At 34.8% G+C, this 24,189-nt stretch overlaps 1 protein-coding gene across 1 annotated transcript in view; it reads left to right on the top strand.

Annotated features, from left to right (window-relative positions):
* The window catches only part of Sppl3 (signal peptide peptidase like 3), a 107,740-nt gene that overhangs the window by 63,472 nt on the left and 20,079 nt on the right, over positions 1 to 24,189 (top strand). The window contains exons 2-3 of the mRNA XM_046456447.2: positions 8,543 to 8,620; positions 23,985 to 24,073. Of these exons, the coding sequence (XP_046312403.1) occupies positions 8,543 to 8,620; positions 23,985 to 24,073 (167 nt within the window). The remainder of the gene's footprint in view (positions 1 to 8,542; positions 8,621 to 23,984; positions 24,074 to 24,189) is intronic.

Raw genomic sequence — 24,189 nt, 5'->3', positions numbered from 1 at the left:
AAACTGTATTACATATATATCTAAATACATATCTATATATATCACACACACTTATACCCCTCATCCCCATACATAGTCCTTTGGCCATAAACTAGTTTATCCCAGCTCGTAGCTATCTGTCTACTTTGAGGAAAACAATTGACTAATATTTCCCTGTGCCTTGAAGATATGTCTCTTAATAGGGCTGTGTCTGGCTTCTGGTGTTTTAACACAGGAATTGCAGTTAACATTGCTGGATGAACATTCAAATCACAATAAAATGCACATGCTTTTGAAAAAATCTTGAGAGATGTGAATGTCATTCGTGGGAAGGAGTTAAAGCATGTTGCCATGGAAACCTTTAAATATGGGGTCTTCTGTTTTTCCACCCTTTAAATTCATCCTGTCTTTCATAGGCAATAAAAAATGTGTGTATGTGTATATATGTAAAGATAAAGTAATTATAGATCATCTTTACTGCCTTGGAGGCTAATACTGTTCTTTTATATGAATTTGCTCAGTCATCAGTATCACTGATAGAAATAATCATTTTTCACTATACTAGTCTTGGTAAAATGTAGCTATTAACATGTGGAGCATTTCATATTTGTTCTTTTCATAAAACATTATACTAATGAAGGAAAAATAAAATATTTGGATCTAATGAAGGGATATTAATATTTTGATGTTTGAAAAATTCACCCATCTTTATGGTGTGGCTCTTAAGATGCTGAAGACTATTGATAGCTTAAACGCACCACACACACACATACACACACCTTTGTGCACAGTAGGAAATGGGGTCCTCTGGCCAGGTGGACTCACAATTCATAAATGCCATCTTTATGAATGGAAAGTTACTCCTCCCTTCAGTTGACTATACCTATCTTCTAAGACATGACTCTGATCACCAAACATAGGCACACTGATAAATATGCATCCTCTGGGAGGAAGGAGGTGGACTGTACTTTAACACTCACTGGCCCTCTTAGCCAGGTACCGTACCGTTGTGCAGTAAGCAATAGTATATATGGAAATGGAGACCATCGTGCTAAGTGAAATAAGCCAGAACCAGAAAGTCAAAGATTAAATGTTTTCTCTCATATGCAAAAGCTAGAGCAAAATAGAGGGGAGAGATGGGAGAATCCCATGAAAAGAGAAGGGAGATCAATGGAGTGGAAGGAGGAAGGACTGGAAAAGGGAGTAATTGTGGAATGAAGTAGACAAAAATATTCTACTTATGCATATGAATATACCACAGTGAATTTCACCTTTATATCTATAAAGTACCAATTAAAAATAAGTAAACAGAAAAAAGACCAGTTAGAATACAGGAAGGGGGTGGGGAATAGTGGATGGGGGAAGGAAAGAGGAAGTACTGGGAGACTAAAATGGAGCAAATTATATTCCATGCATGAATGATTATGTCAAAGTGAACCCCACTATCATGTATAACTATAATGTACTAATAAAACATTTTTTAGGCTGGGTACAGTTGTGCATATCTGTAATCCCAGCAGCTCAGGAGGCTGAGGTAGGAGGATTGTGAGTTCAGTGCCAACCTCAGCAAAAGCGAGGAGCTAAGCAATTCAATGAGACCATCTCTAAATAAAATACAAATTAGGGCTGGGGATGTGGCTCAGTGATTGAATGCCCCATGTTCAATCCCCAGTACCAAAAAAAAAAAAAAAAACAATAGTATATAACAGGGTTGGCAAACTTTTCCTGTAGAGGTTCAGATAGTAGATATTTTGGCCTTTGAGAGCCATAGTTCTCTGTCACAAATACTTAAATGTTCATGTTCTAGAGCAGCCATAGATAATACCTAAAGAACTGAGTTTGGCTGTGTTTATTGGAATAGCAGTAGGCCATTGTTTGCTGGTTCCTGGTTTGTAGCAGTTCATGGTATTTCCCAGAGCACGTTATTTCCCTGGTAAAAACTTTATTCTGCCACCTTATATGTTGTGTCCTTCTTATAGAATTGTGACTTTTTTTGGTATCTTGCACATAAACAATTGAATTTAATTTCTTAAATTTTCATTTGATAAGGTACCTATTGTATTAAGATTAGAATATAGTCATGGTTGCTTAACAATAAGAGATGTGTTCCAAGAAATATATTGTTAGGTAATTTTGGTATTTTGTGAACATTATAGATGCTTACATAAACTGACTACAGTATCACTAGACTATATAATCTTATGGGACCACCCATATTTAGGCCATCATTGTTGACCAAAATATCTTTATGTGACACATCATGAGTCATATTTTATTTTTCTCCTTAAAATATGGAAAGATGTGGAAGAGAATTATTGTGCACATTCTGTTATACAAACTTTTTTAGTTAAAAATACAAATTGAATCCTGTTTCAGCATATTCCCGTAGTGGGAAAACTAGCATTTCTTTAGGCCTGAAATACAAATTATTTTCTGCACTTAACATTTGAATCCAAAAATCTTGGATAGCAGAATAATTACATATTAATAATAATTAATAATAATTTTTGGTATTTTGTGATGTGTTTGTGTAAAGATTACATTGGAGAACATGCTAGAAGTTTTCCAGGGTTTATAGGTAAAGGTGTAAGGCAGCAATTCTCAAAGTGTGGCCTGTAGATCCCTGGGTATTCCTGGGATCCTTTTAGTGGGTACATGAGATCAAACTATTTTCATAATATTAATAAAGTTATTGTCTTTCTCATGTTGACTTCCATTTTGGTGCTAGGGACCAAACCCTGGGCCTTGTGAATGCTAAATAAGCACCCTACCACTGACCCACATCCCCAAACACCTCATCTTGGCATTTTTTTGCTCATGGTAAAAAGGCATTGGTTGTATAAACACTGATGTGTTATCAGTGAGTCATGGCAGTGTATCACTCTGTACTAGTGATCATGGTATTCATCACCAAGTACAGTTTTTTGTTTGTTTTAAGGCCAGTTTCAAGCCAGGTATGATGACACCTGTAATTCTAGCAACCTGGGAGGCTGAGGCAGGAGGATCATGAGTTTGAGGCCAGCCTTAGCAACTTAGGAAGGCCCTAAGCAACTTTGTGAAACCTTGTCTCAAAAAAACAAAAAGGGTTGGGATGTGGCTCAGTGGTAAAGCTCCTCTGGTTTCAGTCTCCAGTACAAATAAATAAATAGGCCGTCCAGTTTCACTGAGAATGTTCTTGATGAAGCAGTAAGTTTGTTTTATTAAAATTCTCAACTCTAAAGCACACATTTTTATGATAAAATGAAAAGTTTCCACAAAGATTTCTGTGTATGCCAAAGTACCTTCGGGTTACCTTGAGAACCTTGAGAAAAATACTTGTGTAGTCACTCGATGCTGACTGAGCTAGAAACAGTTGCATCTATATATATAGGAGGCAGGGGTTGGAAACCATTTTCTCTGAAATGACGGGGGACAAGCTAGAGTTAGTCATACTGGGGTATTATGAGTAAAGTATGCCTATCACTTCAAGGGGGAAAAATTATTTTTTGCCAGTGGTAAAATTTGAGCTCAAATGAAAATTAAAATTTTGGAAAATTTAAATCTGTTCCCATGAACCAATGGAACGAGATTAACAAATGTGATTTTCCAGATATTGTATAGTGAAAAGTGACAACACCTAGAAGAGCTGAATGATTCAGTGAACCATTTGCTTCCAGATTACCAATGTACAATGTTATGGAATCACTCCTGGGTGAAAGTATCATCTAAAGTACAGAATAGTCCAGTGGATTTTAATGTAATATGATTTTTAAAAATCCAATGATATGGTTTCAGATTCCACAGATTCCACCTTTAAGAAATTATCCCTTTTTGGATTTTAGTGTAGTATCAAAGAATATCCTTAGTTAGTTGAAAGGGTTATTAAAATACTCTGTTTTCCACTGTCCATATGTGTAAGGCCATATTTTACCTCATAAAGTTCCACCTGAGCAACATATGACAACAGGTTGAATATAGAATCAGACATTAAAGAAGTTTGCAGACCTGGGGGTGTAGCTCAGTGGTAGAACACTTGTGTAGCATGTATGAGGCACTAGGTTTGATTCTCAGCACAATAAATAAATAAATAAATGTATGTCCATGGATGACAAAAAAAAATTTTAAATAGTAAAAGTATTGTGTCTATACAACTAAAAATTTTAAAAAGTTTGCAGAGCTGTAAAAGAATTCTATGCTTATCTAATTTTTTAAGTGTGATTATTTTTCCTTTAGAAGTATTATGTTAACAGTAGTTTTATTGTAAATAAATAAGTCAACAAATATCTTTAAATTTTTTTAGTTTGAATTTTTTAAATGGTAAATATCACTGACTATAACTCACATGAACAAAAGCTCTTAGCGGGTCTCAGTTTTTCCACAGCCAAAAAGTTTGAGGAGTGCTGGTCAAGGGCAATATCTGTGCAGGGTTGGAATAGTAGTAGCTTGGTTTGTTGAGTGGACAATAATGCCTTCATTGTATAGCTGGAAGACTGACACATAGAACATGTTCTAAAACAGTACTTTGTTTGTCTCAGTTTGGCATGATTTTTAGCAGGATATGTTTTATAAGCACTTGCTAGTAAAACAGCTAGAAATAGATGTTTGACTGTAGAATTACTAAAATCCAGCCTGGTTCTAAAAATCGTAGGGTGTATAGTATAGTATTGGATATGAGAGGACTTTCTGGTAGCTTTTTGAATTTGTCTATTAAGGTAAAGCTTGGGGGAATATAGTAAAAAAAATTGGTGGTTTTCATAATGACCACATAAAACACTTCAACATTCAACCTATACCGATACATCATTTGACAAAGTCTTCAAGTCGGTTTAAAGTACATTTGGCTAACTGGTTTTGGTATGTCTGTAATGCATGTATTTAGTTTCTTTTTACGTTTCAGTAAGGATTTTTTTTTTATTTCAGAAAATAGCATTTGTTCCTGTTTTTAATATGCATTCAGAGTTTCTGAGAATAGACAACCTCAGTAAGAGCATCTGAAGAATAGCACATTTCTGTTGATGCTCTGGTAGAGTCTAAAGTGTAGAATAAAGAAGGTGTGAAATACAATTATTAGGCTTTTCTTGAATCCTAGACTTGGACAGATTGCTCATCCTTTTCCTTAGACTACCTTCCTTTTCCTCCCCACCTACCCCATCTATCTTAGTCTTACCCCAGAGCTCAGACTCTAGACCCCAGATTTTGATTCCTGTAGTAAAAGTCCTAAAACCTGTGAGTACTTCTAAAGTGCTGATGACTCTTACTTCAATTATTTGTATGGATGAAAAGAATAGAGACAGGTAACAGAAGGAGTCCTTTTACTCCCCATTCTTACCAGCAAGAAAACCCTTAGACAGACAGAGGCTGGGGCTGGGGCTCAGCCGTAGAGTGCGCACCTAGCACGTGCAAGGTCCTGGGTTCAATCCTCAGCATCACGTAAAAATAAAGAAATAAAATAAAGCATTGTGTCCAACTACAACTAAAAAATAAATATTAAAAACAAAACCCTTATGGGGCTGGAGTTGTGGCTCAGCAGTAGAGTGCTCGCCTAGCACAGGCGAGGCCCTGGGTTCGATCCCCAACATTACATTAAAAAATAAATAAACAAAAATATTGTATCCAACTACAACTAAAAAATAAAAAATTGAAAAGGAAAACCCTTAGAGATTTGAAACAGCTATTCTTTTTATGAGCCTGTAGAGTTAAAAAAAAAAAAAAAGCCTACTCCAGGAGACCCAAGGTTATATACAAATATCAAAGCAAACTATTTGGTACAGGGTGAGAAGCTTGTAGGTTAGACTATATAGCTGGCAAACAAACAAACAAAAAACTCTCTTTTTAAAGGTGACCAAAGAGAAGAATTTCCCATGAGTTGACTAAACCAACCAAATACTTCATATTTTTCCCCCATATTCATCTCTCTCTGCTGGTATAATGTAGAATTTATATAAGCCGTTTTACATCTGTAAATATTGGATGGTTTTTAAAATGCCAATTTTTAATAGCATGGAAACAGTGTCATCTTTATTGGAGCTGATTTAATGAGTGACCAGAAAAATGAAAGAGAAGGTAAACCTGGTAACATTTTTGGGTTTTGGAAGAAAATCACAATGTAAAAACTTGGACCCTTGAAAATAAAAATTAATTGGGCCTTCATTTCATTGGGGCCAGAAGATAATTTAGACCACGAGTTATGGTATAATTAAAGATAGAAACTCACACATTTTCTGACTCCAAATTTGATGGAAGTCAGTTTGGGAGACTCTGGAGTTAGGCTGCCTACATTCAGAACTGCATCCTGCTCCAGGTCTTCAGAAAACAGAAGGGTAATTCTCTAAACCCATAACTATGAAAACTCAAAAAGAGTTTTTTTGTAATTCATTTTCAACAAAACCTGACATAAATTAATAAGGCTATTTATGATCTTTATTAATTATTATTTATTAATAATGTTATTACAGATTACTGCTCCAGCCACAACCTCAGCCCGTTTTCTTTATAAAATCAAAAAAATTATTATTTTAGTTCTTATACACATCAGTTCTCAAGGTTCTTTGTTTAGGTAAGGGATTGTAGCAGTGTAGTACTTCCCTTGTAGAATGGTGTAAGAATTAAATGCTCAGTAAAATGTTAAGTATTGGGGCTGGGGATGTGCCTCAAGTGGTAGTGCGCTCGCCTACCATGCGTGAGGCACTGGGTTCGATTCTCAGCACCATATAAAAATAAAATAAAGATATTGTGTCCACCTAAAACTAAAAATAAAAAAAAAGATTTCCTTAAAAGAAAAATAATTTAAAAAAATGTTAAGTATTTTTGGTGTTACCACCAGTAAAGCTCCAGAACCTCAGTTTTGAAATATAACATGTCTGTCTTCCTGTGTATGTCAGTGCTGTCCACTAGAAATTTTTGCAGTGATGGAAATGTTCTTTCCCTGGCTGTCCAGTATAGTAGCCACTAGCTTTTGAACAGCTGAAATTTATCTATTGCAACTGCCAGACTGAATTTTTCATTTTATTTAATTTAAATAGCTATGTAGGCTGGTGACTACAGTGTTGGACAATATAGCTCTGTGTAATTCACTTGAGTTCATATTCCACTCAGAATCCAGTTTTGCTATTTTTGTAATTATCTCCCCTACTATAAAAATGACTGAAAAAATTACTACTAGCTAAGAAAGTTAATGTGAAGGGAACAACTTGTGTTTCTAAGTACCTCCTAACTATTAGCTTAGCATCAGCTAATAGGTTCTTTGTCTCCAGAACTTTTAAAAGACCCAATAGGAAAGTATATATATTTCTACTTGAACTTATGAGCAACCTCTAAAGAAATCAGCTTGGGTGATTCAGAAAATGTAATGCATCGATGCCAAGAAGCCCCTAAACTTAGAGAATTTAAGTGTTTAACAGTTCCCTGGTAAATAGGGGGAAAGAAACATAAAAAGTTGTTGCAGGATAGCAGAATGTTTGTGCTAACGTATTCACATTTGCCAAGATGTTATTTTCTAGGAATGATTTCTGTGCACACTTAAAATGTAAAATATCAATGTTTTTATGATTCCTTTAGGCTAGATAAAGTGTATCTCCCAAAATTGCAAAATGCATTTCTTCCTAATGCTGTTTTCAGAGAAGACTTGAACATTCAATGGCATGGCATGTGTGATATTTACCTGTGAGATCCCATGGTTTACCTGTGATAAAAGATTGTTTCAAATGTTCCTTTTTTCATTAAATCTTTAATCAACCAAAAAGAGAAGCAAGAGTAAAGGCATCCATTTATTTCTATTTCACTCCAAATTCAAAAAGTTCAAGTCAAATAAGATGAACAAGTATGAATCATTGGGAAATACTGCTGTAGTTAGTAACTCAGAAAATGAGAATATCAAGAATGAGGTTGAAAGTTGTGTTCATTAAAATTGGAAGTTTTAATTAAAACAAAGAAAGGAGTACTCTCTGTATCATGAAGTTTTCTGGGTCTGAATTTTGCAGCAAAGGGGCAGTAAGGCAAAGCACAAGGCAGCAGGAAAAATGCACGCCTGTAAGTGACTCAGGAGGCCAACTTACTGAGACCCTGGCACAAAATTTAAAAAGTGGGCCTAGGGGGCTGGGGCTAGGGCTAGGGCTAGGGTTCGGCAGAGCACTCTTGCCTGGCACATGTGAGGCACTGGGTCTGATTCTCAGCACTTCGTATAAATAAATAAAAGTCTATCAGCAATTTAAAAGAAAGAAAGAAAAAAAGGCTATGGTTTTAGCTACTAGTGATTCCAGTGTAAATGGAGTTTTCTGACGGCATATATTTGGTAGATATTTGGATACCTTTAAAATTGAGAATGGATGTTACAAATACATTATATATCATAAAGAGGTGGAATTTTTACTTAGATGTCTATCACTTAATATCCTGTGAATATTAACTATAATAACTATGAACTTACTATTTATTCCTCATGTGGAACTAGCAAATCACACTTTAATTTTAATGTTATTTTGCTAGTTTTAATTTTCATATATTTGTCATCTTAAAGACCACAGATTGTAAGCTCCATGAGGATTTGCTGCATATAACTTAATTTTTTCCCTCTTTATTTCTCTAGGGCCTATTCCCTGGTGGATTCCAGTCAAGTGTCTACGTTTCTGATATCCATTCTTCTTATAGTCTATGGTAGTTTCAGGTAAGATGTTCTCAAAATGGGGCTGATTTCAATTGGATGTGGAAGGAGCATTGTTCTAGAAGTGTTGACACCAAAACTTAATTGTTTTATGAAGAGAAACAAGACTTCAGCAGAATTCGAGTTAGAACAGGGTGATGTTAATATTCTTTAGTTGGCCGATTTTAAATACTTGGTTTTGCTTATGACTTTAGCTTGCTAATGCAAACAGGCAAAAACTAGTTGCTTAAAATTACGAAAACAACTGACTTAAGAGTACTCACTGTTGGGAAAGTTATGAAAAGAGTTCTTGAGTTCTAGAGTCTCGAAGGGGAAAAAAATACATAGAAAGACACTCCAGCGTACAAAAAAAATTACTAGATATTCCTGTAATAAAATATATGATAAAGAAAATTTCATGTTTTTCCCCCCTAACCTAAAAAGCATAGCCACAAAGCTTTAGAAGACTTAGAAGGGCCAGGGAAACCAAAATAAAACCGTATCTAAGAAGCTCATGAAATTTTTTATTTCACCATGAAATGCCTTTAAGCAAGTAAATTATATCCTTAGGAAATTTTCCTTATTTTTTTTTTAATACAAAGATATTGACATAGGTTGAACCCTGTGAAATTGCTGATGAACTTTTTTGACCTGCAAACAATTTCATAGGGTCCAACCTACTTTTATTAGAGTTGTGCTCACTTCGTAAATACTAAGACTGGATCCTGGTGAAATTCTCATTTATCAGGCGGCCATAGGAATAAGAAGAAAAACCAAGAAACTAGACACACTCTTCACACCACTATTCTTAATTGAGAGAAGCTTTAGTGGTTGTACAATTCAAATAGTAGTTTTGTGATTGACACACTTAAAAATAAAGGTTGAGAAATATTGAGAACCTCAAGGGGAATGAGGATGATCAATTAAATAGGCTTAAGGATTTTGACCTCTCTAATATTATATCTGGAATATCTACCCTTGATATTTTGTATATTATTTTCCACACTGGGTAGGTGGGAATACATATGTATAATAATATGTATCAACATTTCAGAATAATACAGTTTAGATTCACAACCCTAATAGGACTTTCATTCATGCAAATTGCCTGTTTGACATATACTGATATAATATGTACATATACTGATATAATGTGTAAATTAATTATATTCTGGTTCTTTCACCTAAGAAATATTTTCTGTATTTTCATACTAGCTTTTGTTAATTTTGAGGTTTCTTTGTATTAGTATCTCCCCTCCCACAAAAAAAAAAAATTTCCTCTTTATTGAAACATAAAAACACATTTACAGCATGCCTATTTACTTAAAAATTTTATGGTAACTTCCCAAACCAGTATCTTTGCATGTTTTTCAAGTACTGAAAATAAACCAACATATTCCACAGGTAGACTAAGACTCTCTTCTGTCAACTCATGTCAAATTCAAAGTCACAATACAAATTGAGAAAGAGTTATGCACAGTAGTCAGTTTTCTTAAGCAAATAATTTAATTGATCATTATGAATAAATATTACCAATAATTTCAAAGAATTTCTCTTCTGAGCCATTACTTAATACCATTCAGAATAATGTGGGTTGACATACCCAGTCCAAAAAAACATAAAGAGGACTGCAAGTTGAAATATGTCAATATTCTAAATGTTCAGACATTTCCATTTGTAAGAGTAAATGCTATATTTAATGACTTACCATAGCAAAAAAGAATAATTCACTGAAAACAATTTTTTATGAAATTCCTGATATACTTTATGAAAGTTTGAAAATATAAATAGAAAAGATGTGTATGATATTTCGTTCTTGCTGGACATATGGGTTGTTAAAGTGACCATCTTCATACCTGTTTTTTTTCACTTTGATTGGATGATATGCTTGAGATAAATAGCCAAAAGTGGACATGATTCACCAGCGTATGGATGGACTCTTAGTATATATTGCTGTATTGTTTGCCAGATGATTATACCAATTTAGGATTTGTCAAATAAAATTTTGTGTAATAGTATAACATATAGATTAAAAAAAAAGATTTTTTTGATGTACGTTCCTGTTTACAAATGAGAAGACTGAAGCCCAAGAAGATGATGTAACTTGACAGAGAAGACACAACTAGTTGGTAACAAAGTCTGAATTGGAACAGTTCTCAAGGTCCTAGTACCTTATGTCTTCTATACTTAAATATAATGCATTTTCTGAAAATAATGATGCCTTTAAGTGCACATGTAAATTGAACTCATAGAATAAGTTGGTGTTTTCTGCTCTTCTGTTTTTCCAGAACAAATTATGTGAAATTGTTATTCTTTAAAGTTTTGATAGAATTTACTGGCAAAGCCATATAAAGCTAGGCTTTCTTTGTGAGACATATGTATGTGAGATATAGACATATATGTATATACACACTGAAATTTTATTTTCATATACATGTATATATGTCTATAGTATGTGTGTGTATATATATAAAATTTCAGTGTTGGAAATTGAATCTAGGTATGTTCTACCACTGAGCTACATCCCTAGCCATTTGTTATTTATTTATTATTTATTTATTTTTTAGTTGTAATTGGACACAGTACCTTTATTTATTTTTATGTGGTGCTGAGGATTGAACTCAGGGCCTCACACATGCTAGGCGAGCACTGTACCACTGAGTCACCACCCTAGCCCTGTTTGTTTATTTTTGAGAGAAGGTCCTGCTAAGTTGCTGAGATTGGACTCAAACTTTTCGATTCTCCTTTTTAAGCCTCCCAGGTTGCTGTCATTACAGGCATGTAACACTGTCCCTAGCTTTGTTTTTGCTTTTATAATTGTGGTAAACAAAATGTGATACATAAAATGTACCATTTAAACTTTTTAAATGTACAGTTCAGTGGCAGGTGAGGACTTTCTTTAGTGCCTGCTGTTGAACATCTTTTTATTGTAGCCATTCTAGTAGGGTGTGAAGTGGTATTTTTATAATGTTTTCACTGCATTTCCCTGAGGTAGTGATGTTAAAAATGAGTTTGAGAATCTTTTCCTTACTGACCATTTGTTTTCTTCTTTGGCGAAATGTTCATTCAAAAACTCTCCCAGGCCTATGATTTGCAAATATTTTCCTGTTCTCTGGTTTGCCTTTTCGTTTTCTTAATGGTGTTTCTTAAGGTCAAACGTTTTTAATTTTGGTCAAGTCCAACTTTTCCAATTTCTTGTTTTGTGGATCATGCTTTTGGTATTGATTGTACCAAAGAGCTCTTTGCCTAATCTCCATGAAAAGAGAGCTGACAAATAAAGGCCATCCCTCTGTAGACAGAGGAGAGAGGCCCTGAGATGTTTCGGGGTTCAGCTTTTGTGGGGTAGGGGTTTGGAGTTGTACTTGTAGCGCTATGGGATAGGCTCAAGGTGCTTGCATCAGAGCTAGGCTGATGGGAATAGCATGGGATTGGCTTGGCTGATGACACCATGGGGTAGGTCACTAATGGGAGTGGGGGAGTTCCAGTAAGAGGAAGTATAGGAAAGCAAAACTTAACTCATAAGATGGTGGTTAACATTTAAGATGGCTGCTCCAATGTTAAATCAATACCCTATACTCCAGGCACAAAGATTTTCTACTAAGAAATTTTCTCATTTTTCTCATTATTATATTTAAGACTATGATTCATTTTGAATTAATATTTATGTATATTGTTACCTACAAATCTAAATTCAGTTTCATGAATATAGCTATCTAGTTGTTGCAGCACCATTTGTTAAAAATGACTATCCTTTGCTCCCATTGAATTGATTTGCCACAGTTGTCAAAAATCATTAATTGTAAAAGTAAGGGTTAGTCACCAGACTTCCCATTCCTATTGTTAGTCTGTATATCTCTTCTTATGCTAGTACCATAGTGTCTTGATTACTATAGCTTTTATGGTAAGTGTTGAAATTGAGTAGTTTAAGACTGACTACTATGAATCTTTTTTTTTTTTTTTTAACACGAATTGTAGGTTTATCTGGTCAGTTTCTACCAGAACAAACAAACCCTGCTGGGATTTTACTAGGAGCAGTGGGTCTGTAGACCAGTAATTAGGGCAAAATTGTTTTCTTAATAATACTCTTTAGAATCCACGGGCTTGAATTTATTAAGATCTTTAATTTCTCTTTGTAGTTTTGTAATGTTCATTGTATAAGGCTTGTACCTCTTTTGTTAAATTTATTCCCAAGTATTTTATTCTTTTTTGTTTGGGTTTTTATGTGGTACTGGTGATAGAACCAGGGCCTTGTGAATGTTAGGCTACCATTAAGCTATATCCTGCCACTGAGCTACATCCCTAGCCCCTTGATCTTATTTTTGATGGAGTTTTTTCCTAGATTTAATTTTTGGGTTGTTTATTGCTGAGAATATAGAAATGCAATTGGTTTTTGTATATTAATGTTGTATACTGTTGCTTTGAAGAACTTATTGGTGCTGGTAAGTTTTTTGTTTGTATGTTGGATTCCTTAGGAGTTTTTACGTGCAGGATTATGTGGTCTGCAAATAAAGACAGCTCCGCTTTTTCCTTTCAATCTGAAAGCGTTTAATTCTTCCCACCACACCCTTATTGTACAGGCTAGCTTTTCCAGTTGTGTTGACTAGAAGTGACAAGAACACATATCGTCACTTGCCTTGTTCGTAATGTTAGGGGAAAGCATTTATCATTAAGTGTGATGTTAGCAGATTGTTTTTCATAAATGTTCTTTACCAAGTTGAGGAAGTTTCCTCATTAGGTTTTGGAGAATTGTTGTCATAAATGTGTGTTGGATTTTGTTACATGTTTTTTATTCATCTTTTGAGATGATCATATGGGTTATGTCCTTACTCAATTAGTATGGCACATTAACAGATTATTGGATGGTAAGTCCACCTTGCCTTCCTGCAATAAATGCTACTTGGTCAAGGTAAGTAATCTTTACTTTTACATGGTGCTGCATTTGGTTTTCTGGCATTTTGTTAAAGATTTTGTGTGTCTGTAGTGATGAGGAATATTAATATACAGCTTTATTGTTAGGTCTTAAAGTTTTAGTATCATGGAATAAGTTAGGAAATAGAGTAAATCTATTTTCTGGAAAATATTGTAGAGAATTGCATTGTTGTTTTTTGTTGTTGTTGTTTGTTTCTTTAACTAATTGATAGAATTCACTAGTGAAACTGTGTAATGCTAGCCTTTTCTTTGTGGGACATTTTTTGGTTTGGCTTGATTTTCCTTCTTGGCTCACTGTTTTGTTCCTTTTTTAATGATTTTATTGAGATATGCAATACATATCATAAAGTTCACCTGTTTAAACTAATACAGTTCAGTTTTTAGTATATTTACAAAGTTGTGCAGACGTAGTGCATAATCCAATTTTAGACATTAGCATCATCCCATTAGCCGCAATTCCTCATTCCTTTTACCCCAGCAGCCACTAGTCTACTTTGTCTCTGTAGACTTGCCTATCTTGGACATTTCATAAGTGGAATATTACATATTGTAACTTTTTTGTGACTGGTGCTTTGACTTGACATAATGCTTACTTGACATTATGTCAAGAATATGTCATTTATGGTTATTTCATTTCTTTTTATTGCTGATTAATACGCTCTTTGTTTGGGTTATTTGTACTTTGGTGCTATTTTTAATAATTCTGTGAATTTATGAACATATATTATATGTAATTTATCTACATAAATTCTGTGAGTTTATGTACAGTTTTTCATTTCTTTTTGGAAAATTGCTAGGTCATATGGTAACTCCCATGTTTAACATTTTAAGAAGTTCTACTGTTTGCCAAAGTAGCTACATCATTTCACATCCCCAGCAGTGATGTATGAAGATTCCAGTTTCTCCAAATCTACACCAACACTTGATATTATGTCTTTTTGACTGTAACTATTCTGTTATAGTGGGTATGAAGTGGTATCTCATTATGGCTTTGATTTGCATTTCCCCTAATGACTAACAGTGTCAAAGCACCTTTACAAGTGTTTATTTACTATCTGTGTACTTTGTTTGGTTAAGTGTCTATTCAGATATTTTGCCCATTTGTAAATTTGGTTCTCTTCTTTATTGTTGAATTTTAAAGAGTTCTTTATACTTTGAAGACAAGTTCTTTACCAGATAAATGCTTGCAAAACATTTCTTTCAATCTTTAGGTTTGTTTTTTCACTTTCTTTATATTTATAATTGTTATACGTTTACTGATGGACTGGCCTTTAAAAATATTTCTGTTTACCTCTAGTAAAAATATCTGTCTTACTATCTGATGTTACTATGATCATTCCAAGTCTTTTTTTTTTTTTTTGAGAGAGAGAGAATTTTTTAATATTTTCAGTTTTCCATGGACACAACGTCTTTATTTTATTTTATGTGGTGCTGAGGATCGAACCCAGCGTCCCGTGCATGCCAAGCAAGCACGTTACTGCTTGAGTCATATCCCCAGCCTCCATTCCAAGTCTCTTATGGTTGCATATGGGAAGATTTTTAACTACGAATTCCGTTTCTTCTTGAAAGGCTAGATTTCCAATTTGCTAATTTGTGTCTTTATCAAATTTGTTCAATTCCCCTGAAGTGTCTTAAATTGTTGGCATTGTGTGTTCTTTATAATTTCCCCCTCAAATACTGGGTCTTGAACCCAGAAGCACTATCACTGAGCTATATCCCCAGCCCTTCTTATTTTGAAACCTTGATACAGGGTTTCACTAAGTGGCCCAGGTTGTCATCAAACTTGTGATCCTACTGTTTCAGCTTCCCAAGCAGCTAGTACAATAGGTGTGCACCATCATGTCCAGCTATAATTCGTTTAATTTCTAATGTAGGTAGTGATGTTTCTTCTTTCATTTTTTTTTAATTTTAGTCATTTATGTCTTTGGTGTAAAAAGGTTTATCAGTTTTGTTGATCACTTCTAAAAAGCAGCTTTTGTTTTCACTGATTTTTTTTTCTGTTTTGTTTTCATTGATTAATCTTTTTATTCCCTTCTGCTTGTTTTGGATTTTATTTCTACTTGTTTTTCTAATTCCTTAAGGTAGAAATTCAAGTTATTGATTTTGAAACCTTTTCCTTTTTATGTATGCATTTAAAACTAGTATAAATTTCCCTCTGTTAACTTAGCTGTATCAGATTTTGATACATTTGCCATCCCTTGGCTGAGCTTTGCAAGGCTTCCTGTATTACTTGAAGCTCACTTCTGCCTCTTAATCTTTCCAGTTGATGGGGTGGATATATATGTGGAATAATTTATCATAATCAGCATGTTCTTGAAGAGTATGACAAATCTACAGGAGACTGTTAACAGAAAGAAAAACAAAACAAAAAAAAAGTAATAGAATAGGACGAACTATTACAATCAGGTTGGCCAAAGAATTACAAGGTGAATCTGGTTTGGAATTTCTTACCTTGTAACTGCCAAGACACTTGACATTCTGTTCCATTTAGAGTCTCAGACAAAGAAACGACAAAGCTTGAAATAAATCCAAAAGAAAATTAAAAGAAAAATATACTTCATGCAGATATGAAGGTGGTTTGGTGTTTCTTAGCTTGTAACTAACTTAAGACTTGATATTCTGTCCCAGCAGGAGTCTCTGACAAGAAATAACAGGTTTGAAATAAATCCAAAAGAAAGGTGTACTTCATGCTTCCTCCCTTTCTTTTCCCTCTCCCTCATACCTTGTCTCCCTTAAAACCCTCTGTGTTTTTATTTTTAAGCTGCTGTGTTACAGAATGATAAGACTTTTATAACTTCAGTATAAATACACTTTTTTTTAAAGGAAAGTATCTTCTACCTTTACATTCTTTAATGGTGAGGAAATTTTATTTGCTTATACTCAAAACTCTGTGGGATATGGTGTCATCAGATTAATAAGACTTCAGAGATAATTAAAGTTGTACTTTATCTGCTTTTACTTCCCTCCATACTAAATGCATGTAATGTAATCATAGTAGGCTAGGTTATTCAAAGGAAGTCACTGTTGTTCATTAATGTCATGATGTTCTAGTGGTGTGCAATGTGTTTACTGTCTTTGGAGCTGCTCTTTGTCATTTCATAATCTGTCATGTCAGACCTTTTACCAAGTTTTATTAAGTGAGAGGATAAGCTAAATTAACGTGGAGCTAAAGAAAAGTATAGGTAGAGACAAAATAGAGCCAAAAATGACCCTAAAATCACATGCCCACACTATTAATACTGGTGTTTCACAAATACCATGGTAAACTTCAGCAGCCAACTTTAAGAAAGAAATTTAAAACTTTCAGTGTCCTTCAGTAAATAGAACCTGAACCCAGTTGTGCAGGTGAACCATAACTAATAATCTAATCTTAACTCAGTTTTAAGATTAGATAAACATTTATCTCAAACACCCACATGAAGAGGCCACATATAGTAGGCATTCAAGTAAATGTCTGTTGAATGAATTGTAATATCCTTTAATATAAGCTGGTAGTATTGAACAAAAATGTATCTCAGCAAAATCAGTTTCACCAAAATTGGAGGTGTACAGCAGGTAGCGGGAAGTTGTAGTCCAGATGGTCAGCTCACTGCTAAGTATGTCCTGAGGTTATATTTTACAATATCTGGAGAAGTGAATGAGTTGTTAATTCTTCAACTGGCTATTCCTGAATGTTGACCTCTTGATAAATATGAATGGCAAGCACTCTGGACATGGACTCTGTGCTCATAGCACAATATTTAAAGCGTATGTTTCAGGGTTAACCAGCTTCATAAAAGGACAGCTACATCCACAGATTTCAACTACTTGATTACTTTTTACCCATTCTCCTTTATTTTCTTTTCTGAATAATCTTTTTCAGTTGTGATTCAAGGCAGAATTGATCCTTCTGTTTTTGTTTTGTCCACTGGTCTTCAGACCTCATGGTCAGGCCCAGTACTCTCTCAAATGTGAAACACCCTGTCATTATGAAGGTTCTCAAGAAGTCTTCTTAATGCCTTATTTTACATCTTCATTCTTATATATTTTTTGTATTATCTTGCATGAACCCCAGTTGAATCCTGCAACATTAAAATACTATTTTTGAATAGTATGCAGCCACTGGCCTAATGCTACAACAGGAAGCCTACTCACCATTTTTTGACCAGTAGCTAATTCTCATTGGAGGTTTTATATACATGTGTCAATAATTGGAAATTTGTTTATGTTCTGTAACTTGACCCACAACTACTTCCATTCAGTCATAGTAAATGACAGGAAAAACAAGTACGCTGTAATTGGATGGATCTTTTTTTTTCTTAACAGTGTTAAATGGTTATCTGTAATGAAACAGCCATAGCTCAAGTCCTACTTTTTTTTTTTTGTCATTTAATCATTCATGTTAGTAACCCAGACTTGTTTACTAAGCAGATACCAGGGTGTAATTTGGGTAGAATGTGTAGTAATAACATTGTGATGTATCGTCATATTATATGTCATTGTATAGCAGTAATAAAAAAACTATGATGGTGAGGTTGGCAGGGAGGATGATGGGTAATCATCTATGACGATAGAACAGATTGTTCCAGGTCCAGCCAAGCAGTTTGATGTTTGTAGAGTTAATAAATTACCAAGTAAGTTGGGATAAAGACCTGTAATAAAATTGGTCCTGAAGACAGAATCTTCTGCAAAGATACTTAAACAACTTCAGTTGGCTATTAGCTGTCAGTGTAGGTAACAGTAGCCAGGGATCTACTAAACCTACTCCCACTGATATTATTTTGTAGAGCTGGGAGATTTGACTCTTCCCAGCTTCAACTAATATGTGGAACCCCACTTTATCATTTAGCCAGATGTTAGTTTTTGGTAATGGTGACCCATGTTTACTTCTCATGATCAGACGAAGCTTAGTTTAAGCTTGTTCAAGTGATGAGAAATTCAGAATCAGCTTTTAGTTACTGAAAGACCAGTAATAAAAAGAATGCTCTCTTGCCCCGTAGAACCTCATTGTCCTGCATAAGGCTTTCCTGTCTCTGTAGCAGTTCTTACCAACTAGGTTTTAAGAAAGTGGACCAGCTAAAACAGGTTTTAGGTTAAGCACAACTACCTAGTATTTGAAAAGGGGGAAACCCTTGCCTCAAAATAACCAAGGTAGAGTTTTTAGTAGTCGTCAGGTAATAAATTGAATTGGAGTTGTATGACCCTTCAGCCTAGGCTGCCTTGCCATTTCCACTCAGCCTCACTCAGCCAGTCTTATGAAGGAGAGTGTATAAAAGCTGTGCCTTGGGTAAAAGCAGAGAGGACTGACAACTTTCTAGTCCAGAATATCAACATAATGCCAACAAGAGGAATAGGGGAAGTTGGGCTAGGGATGTGGCTCAAGCAATAGCGCGCTCGCCTGGCATGCGTGCGGCCTGGGTTCGATCCTCAGCACCACATACAAACAAAGATGTTGTGTCTGCCGATAACTAAAAAATAAATATTAAAAAAAAAATTCTAGAATAGGGGAAGTTAATGATCTGTAGTAGGTCGCCCCCAGAGTAGAGCTGTGCATAAAGAATCTTTTAAATTTACCAAGCTGTCACCAGATTCTGAGAAGCAAAGTAGGCATAACAAGTATAGTTGTTATTGTTGTTGTTGTTATTATTTCCATTCATAAGTGAATTTGGAAAACTCAATATAAATTAATACTTATCTTTCCAAAGGGAAGAAGCAATCTTCATGTCCATTGACTTCAGACGTGTTCTAATTAAATGAATCACCAGTCCTAGCCTTTAGTTTCCACAGATGTTGAGCTCTGCCATGAGAACACATGAAGTAAAGTTTAAAAGGCCATAGAAATGAAAACACGCACTGAAACCCCACAGGTGTCTTGGCAGGGGAAATATATACAAAATCTGTATCTGGAACTAATCAAAATTGACAAGAGAAAATTTTTTTTCTCCATTGCCAGTCACTATAACAATTGCTCTAGGACTGAATGAGGTAGAAGCAATTAGTATGTTTTTATTCCCTGCCAAAGTGTCTTCCTCTGATGGGTAGAGAAATAATCCAAAACTGTTTTTTATCCTCGTCGTTTTAAAACCCCAGGGAAGCTAACACACCAGAGTCCGGACCATATTCTAGTAGAGTTGTCTTACCCATATTTCTGCCATGGTTTAGGAAGTTGACCACATCTACCAAAATTTCTCCTTCAGTCCTTTTGAGGAATTGTCATCCATGGGGACTGCCCTCTAGTGGGTCAATTGGCCAAATAACTGATTAGTCAGATTTATTGAGGGATCAGTGTGAAGCATACCTAACCAATCTGTATTCTATACACTTTTTGAGACAAGTTCTTCCCAAGTTGCCCAGGCTGACCTCAAGCTGAAACTCATGATTCTCCTGTCTCGGCCTCCCAAGTACCTGGGGGTACCACCATGCCTGGCTCAGGTTACCCTCTAATTACAGGCATGTCAACGGGGGCTTCTTCAATACCTATAACAAATAAAAGAGTTTTACCGTGTACATGAAACCAAGTGGCAGGTGAAGTCAGGCTATGAGAGTAATGGGACAGATCTCTTGAATTCATCAAAAGATTTGGGGTGAGAGGGGTGGCACACTGTAGAGTCGAGCACATTATCAGTGTAGCCTTAGCCCAGTAGTTTGGCTAAAAGTCCCAGGACAGACTGTGACCTCTTCAGGATAACATTCTTTACTTTTCTGAAGAGAAGGATACAACTCATCAGTGTTCCAGTACCCCGGAGACTGTTAAAGGCATGAACAAGAAGTGAAAAGAGGCCTCTCCTTCACTCAAAGTCAGCTCAATTTGTATCATGTTTAAAAGATTAACTACCTAATGGCACGTCTGCTTCCAGCCAAGATGTAGTATCAGGAACTGGATTATCATGCCACCTGCAACAACCTCCCCTCACAAAAAATTACCATATATAATACTTGAAACAATAATTTCCCGGTTTGCTATCTCAAGACAGTTTCTAGATCATGGAGGCAGGCAGATTCTGTAAGTCAAGGAGTTGAGAGTCGAGAATGACCAAAGCAACTAGAGCTAATAAAAGTGCAGAGTACAAAAGAAAGAAAGAAAATCCCAGAGGTCTGCCGACATATCCTTTGAGCACTTATAGTATTGATCAGTGTGTGCATGTGAGCAGATTACCTATAGTGAAAGAAAAATAATTTGAGAAGATGAGAGGGAAGAATGCCTATTCCCATTAGCTACATTCGAAAAACTTATGATTTACATGGCATTGATTTGATTCAGACCTTGCCTCATTGATAGAGATTAATTACCCTTTACTAAGCACTTCTTTGGAATCACTTAAATCATAAAAGCGAAACCTGAACAAATAAAGCTATTTCCTAACAACAGCATCCCAGATTATAGCTCAGAATTTACAGGAGTATTAAAATATTAAGCAGCCAATATAAACATAAAAATATTGAGGCAAGGTAAAATGCACAATGTCTGGTGTATAACCAGACATTGTCAGACAAGCAAAGAGGAAGGAAGATGTGATCCATAATGAGAATAGACAGATAGATAGATAGATAGATAGATAGATAAATGGTGTTGTATCCAACTACAACTAAAAAATAAATATTTTTTAAAATCATATAACTATATTCCACATGTACAGTAGAAGTTAGTTATATGGATGATAGTTTAAAAGATCTAAATGAAATATATAGAAATGAAGATGAAAATATCTGAGTTTTTTTAAATACACTGGATGGAATTAATAATTAATAACTAATTTAAAAATTTTTTTTGCAATTAGACATTACAGAAAAAAGATTGGTGAATTTGAAAACCTAGCAATAGAAACTATCCAAAAAGAAATAAAGAGAATGAAACAGAAAAGAGAAATTATCAGTGGCCTAATACATGGGTTATTATAATTCCTGAAAGTGGAGAGAAAAGGGAGAGACAGGAAAATATTCAAAGAAATAATGGCCAACTTTTTCTAAATTTATTGAAAACTAACCCACATATCCAAAAAACTCAATAAACCCCAGGCACAAGAAACCTGAAGAAAATTACACCAAGGTATATGATTATCAGTAGCTCAAAACCAGTGATAAAAGAAAAATCCTGGGGCTGGAGTTGTGGCTCAGTGATAGAGCGCTTAACTGGCATGGCACTATATAAAAATAAATAAAATAAAGGTACTGTGTTCATCTACAACTAAAAAATATTTGAAAAAAGAGAAAAATCTGAAAGCAGCGGTGACTGGAGGGTAAATAGATAAGGATGACATCAGATCTATCATTAAAAACAAACAATACAAGTGAGCCAGGCATGGTGGTTCACAAATCCCAGTGCCTCAGGAGACTGGGCCAGGAAGATCACGTGTTTGAGGCCAGCCTTAGCAAGGTCCTAAGCAACTTAGTGAGACCATGTCTTGAATTTTTTAAAAAATTAAATTCTAATTTACATAAGAAGGGCTGACTGAATATGTGGCTCAGTGGTTCAGCGCCTCTGGGTTCAATCCCCTGTCTTCCCTACACTTCCCCCCACCAAAAATAGGTAAATAAGTGAAAAGACAGTGGAACAACAGCTTCAAAATGTATATTACTATAGGATTCTGTGGCAAAAATGTCTTTCAGAAGATGAAAGATAAAATAAAGATGTTTGCAGACATACACAATCTGGATGAATTCATCACCAGCCAGAGTTTGCACTATAAGAAATATTAACGGAAGTCCTTCCAGCAAAATTAAAGTGGTGTTGGTTGGAAATCAGTTATCTACACAAAGGAACATAGATCACTAGAAACAAGCACATTAATAAATATGACTTTTTCTTATTTAAACGAAAATTGATTATATAAACAAAAACAATTTAAGGTTCATAATATGTAAAAGTAATAAAAAATGCTTTGCAAAATTGTAGAAAGTTTGCATGGGGAAAATGTGAACTATTGTAAGGTTTGTTATACATGAAGTCGTATAACTCAAAGACCATGTTAAAGGTGGATGCCATAAACTTCTCATTAGCCCCTAAAATAAGAAGCAGAGACACAGAACTAATATAATAACAAGGAAAGTCAAATGAAATTTTAAAAATATTGTATTAATCCTAAAAACTGGTAAAGGGAAACAAAAAAAAAAGGACAGGTAGAAAACAAATAATAGATCATAGTCTTAAAACCTAATCATATCAGTAATCACATTAAATGAAATTGGTTTAAACAACCAAATGAAAAGACAGCAGTTGTTGAGATTGAATAAAAACAAAAAACCCAATTACATGCTGCTTATAAGAAGCATACTACAAATATAAAGCCGAAACAAAAGGTTAGGAGAAAATATATTGCTTGTACTTATCAATAGAAAGCTGGAGTGGTTATATTAATATCAGACAAAGCTTTTTTTAAGTTTTAGGTGGACACAGTATATCTTTATTTTACATTTATGTGGTGCTGAGGATCGAACCCAGTGCCTCGTGCATGCTAAGTGAGCACTCTACCACTGAGCCACAACCCCAGCTTCTCCAACAATATTCTTAATCAGTGTGACCTAAATGACATTTATAAAACACTCCAACAGAACTCATTATTCTTAAGTGTTCATGGAATATTTACTAATATAGAACACATTTGGGAGCATAAAACAAGTCTCCATATATGAAGTATGATCTCTAATCTCTATTAGCTTAGGCTGCCATAACAAAATACCATAGAACGGATAGCTTAAACAGCAGAAATTTACTTTCTCAGAGTTTTGGTGGCTAGAAATCAGATCTGTCTTCCAAAGTGACTACATTAATTTATGTTACCACAAGCAGTGTATGAAGGTCCCAGTTGTATATCCTTGGCCATACCGGGTTATTATCTGACTTTATTTCAAATTCTTTGTTTCCTTTTTTCTCCTTAACACATGCTATTAATTTCTCATAGATGTAATTTATTTTTCTTACATGTCATCTTTTTCCTCCTTTGAATGTACAAATTGTTTTGTTAAAAATTTAATAGTGCTATCCTATGTATAAGTACTAGAACAGTTTCAGATAATAGAAGAAATTCAGTCTTTGTTGTTGAATCCACACTGACAAGGTAGAGACAGAAAAAGAAGTGTTCTCATATGCTGCTGTGGAGTGTCCGTTGGGTGCACCCTTTCTGGAAGCATTTGTGTGATATGTTAAAAGTCTCAAAATGTGCTTGCCCTTTGACCTAACATTCTCTTTCCAGGTTTTTATCATAAGGAAATAATTAAGGATGTGAACAAAAACATTGCTAGGAGATTCACCCACTTGGGAATGCTTTTGTGTGCAGTCAGGAAAACTCTTGAGCTGACATTGGAAGGAATGAAGGTTATTTTTTTAAGTGTGGCAACAAGAACTAGTTGCCACATTTAAAAGAAGAGATCTTTCTTTTCTTTTCTGATGCCTAAGCATTTTAAAATATTGTCTCTGCTGATTTTCTGACCTGCTACTTTGTAAATCAAAACTAAAACTTACCTATAAAAATTTTTTCCACAGGTCCCTTAATATGGACTTTGAAAATCAAGATAAGGAGAAAGACAATAACAGTTCTTCTGGGTCTTTCAATGGCAACAGCACCAATAATAGTAAGACATTTTATATCAGTTAATTTTCATCCATGTAATTACCTTGATTCTTTCTAAACCCTCAGTTAATCATTCACTGGTCAGGATTTGGTACTATAATAAAATCTAAACTCTGT

The sequence above is a fragment of the Marmota monax genome, unplaced genomic scaffold, assembly GCF_021218885.2.
Source record: "Marmota monax isolate L192 unplaced genomic scaffold, Marmota_monax_Labrador192_F-V1.1 WCK01_AAM20220418_F8-fsc00185, whole genome shotgun sequence".
In the NCBI taxonomy this organism is placed as follows: domain Eukaryota; kingdom Metazoa; phylum Chordata; class Mammalia; order Rodentia; family Sciuridae; genus Marmota; species Marmota monax.
This window is presented reverse-complemented; position numbering and strand designations above follow the sequence as displayed.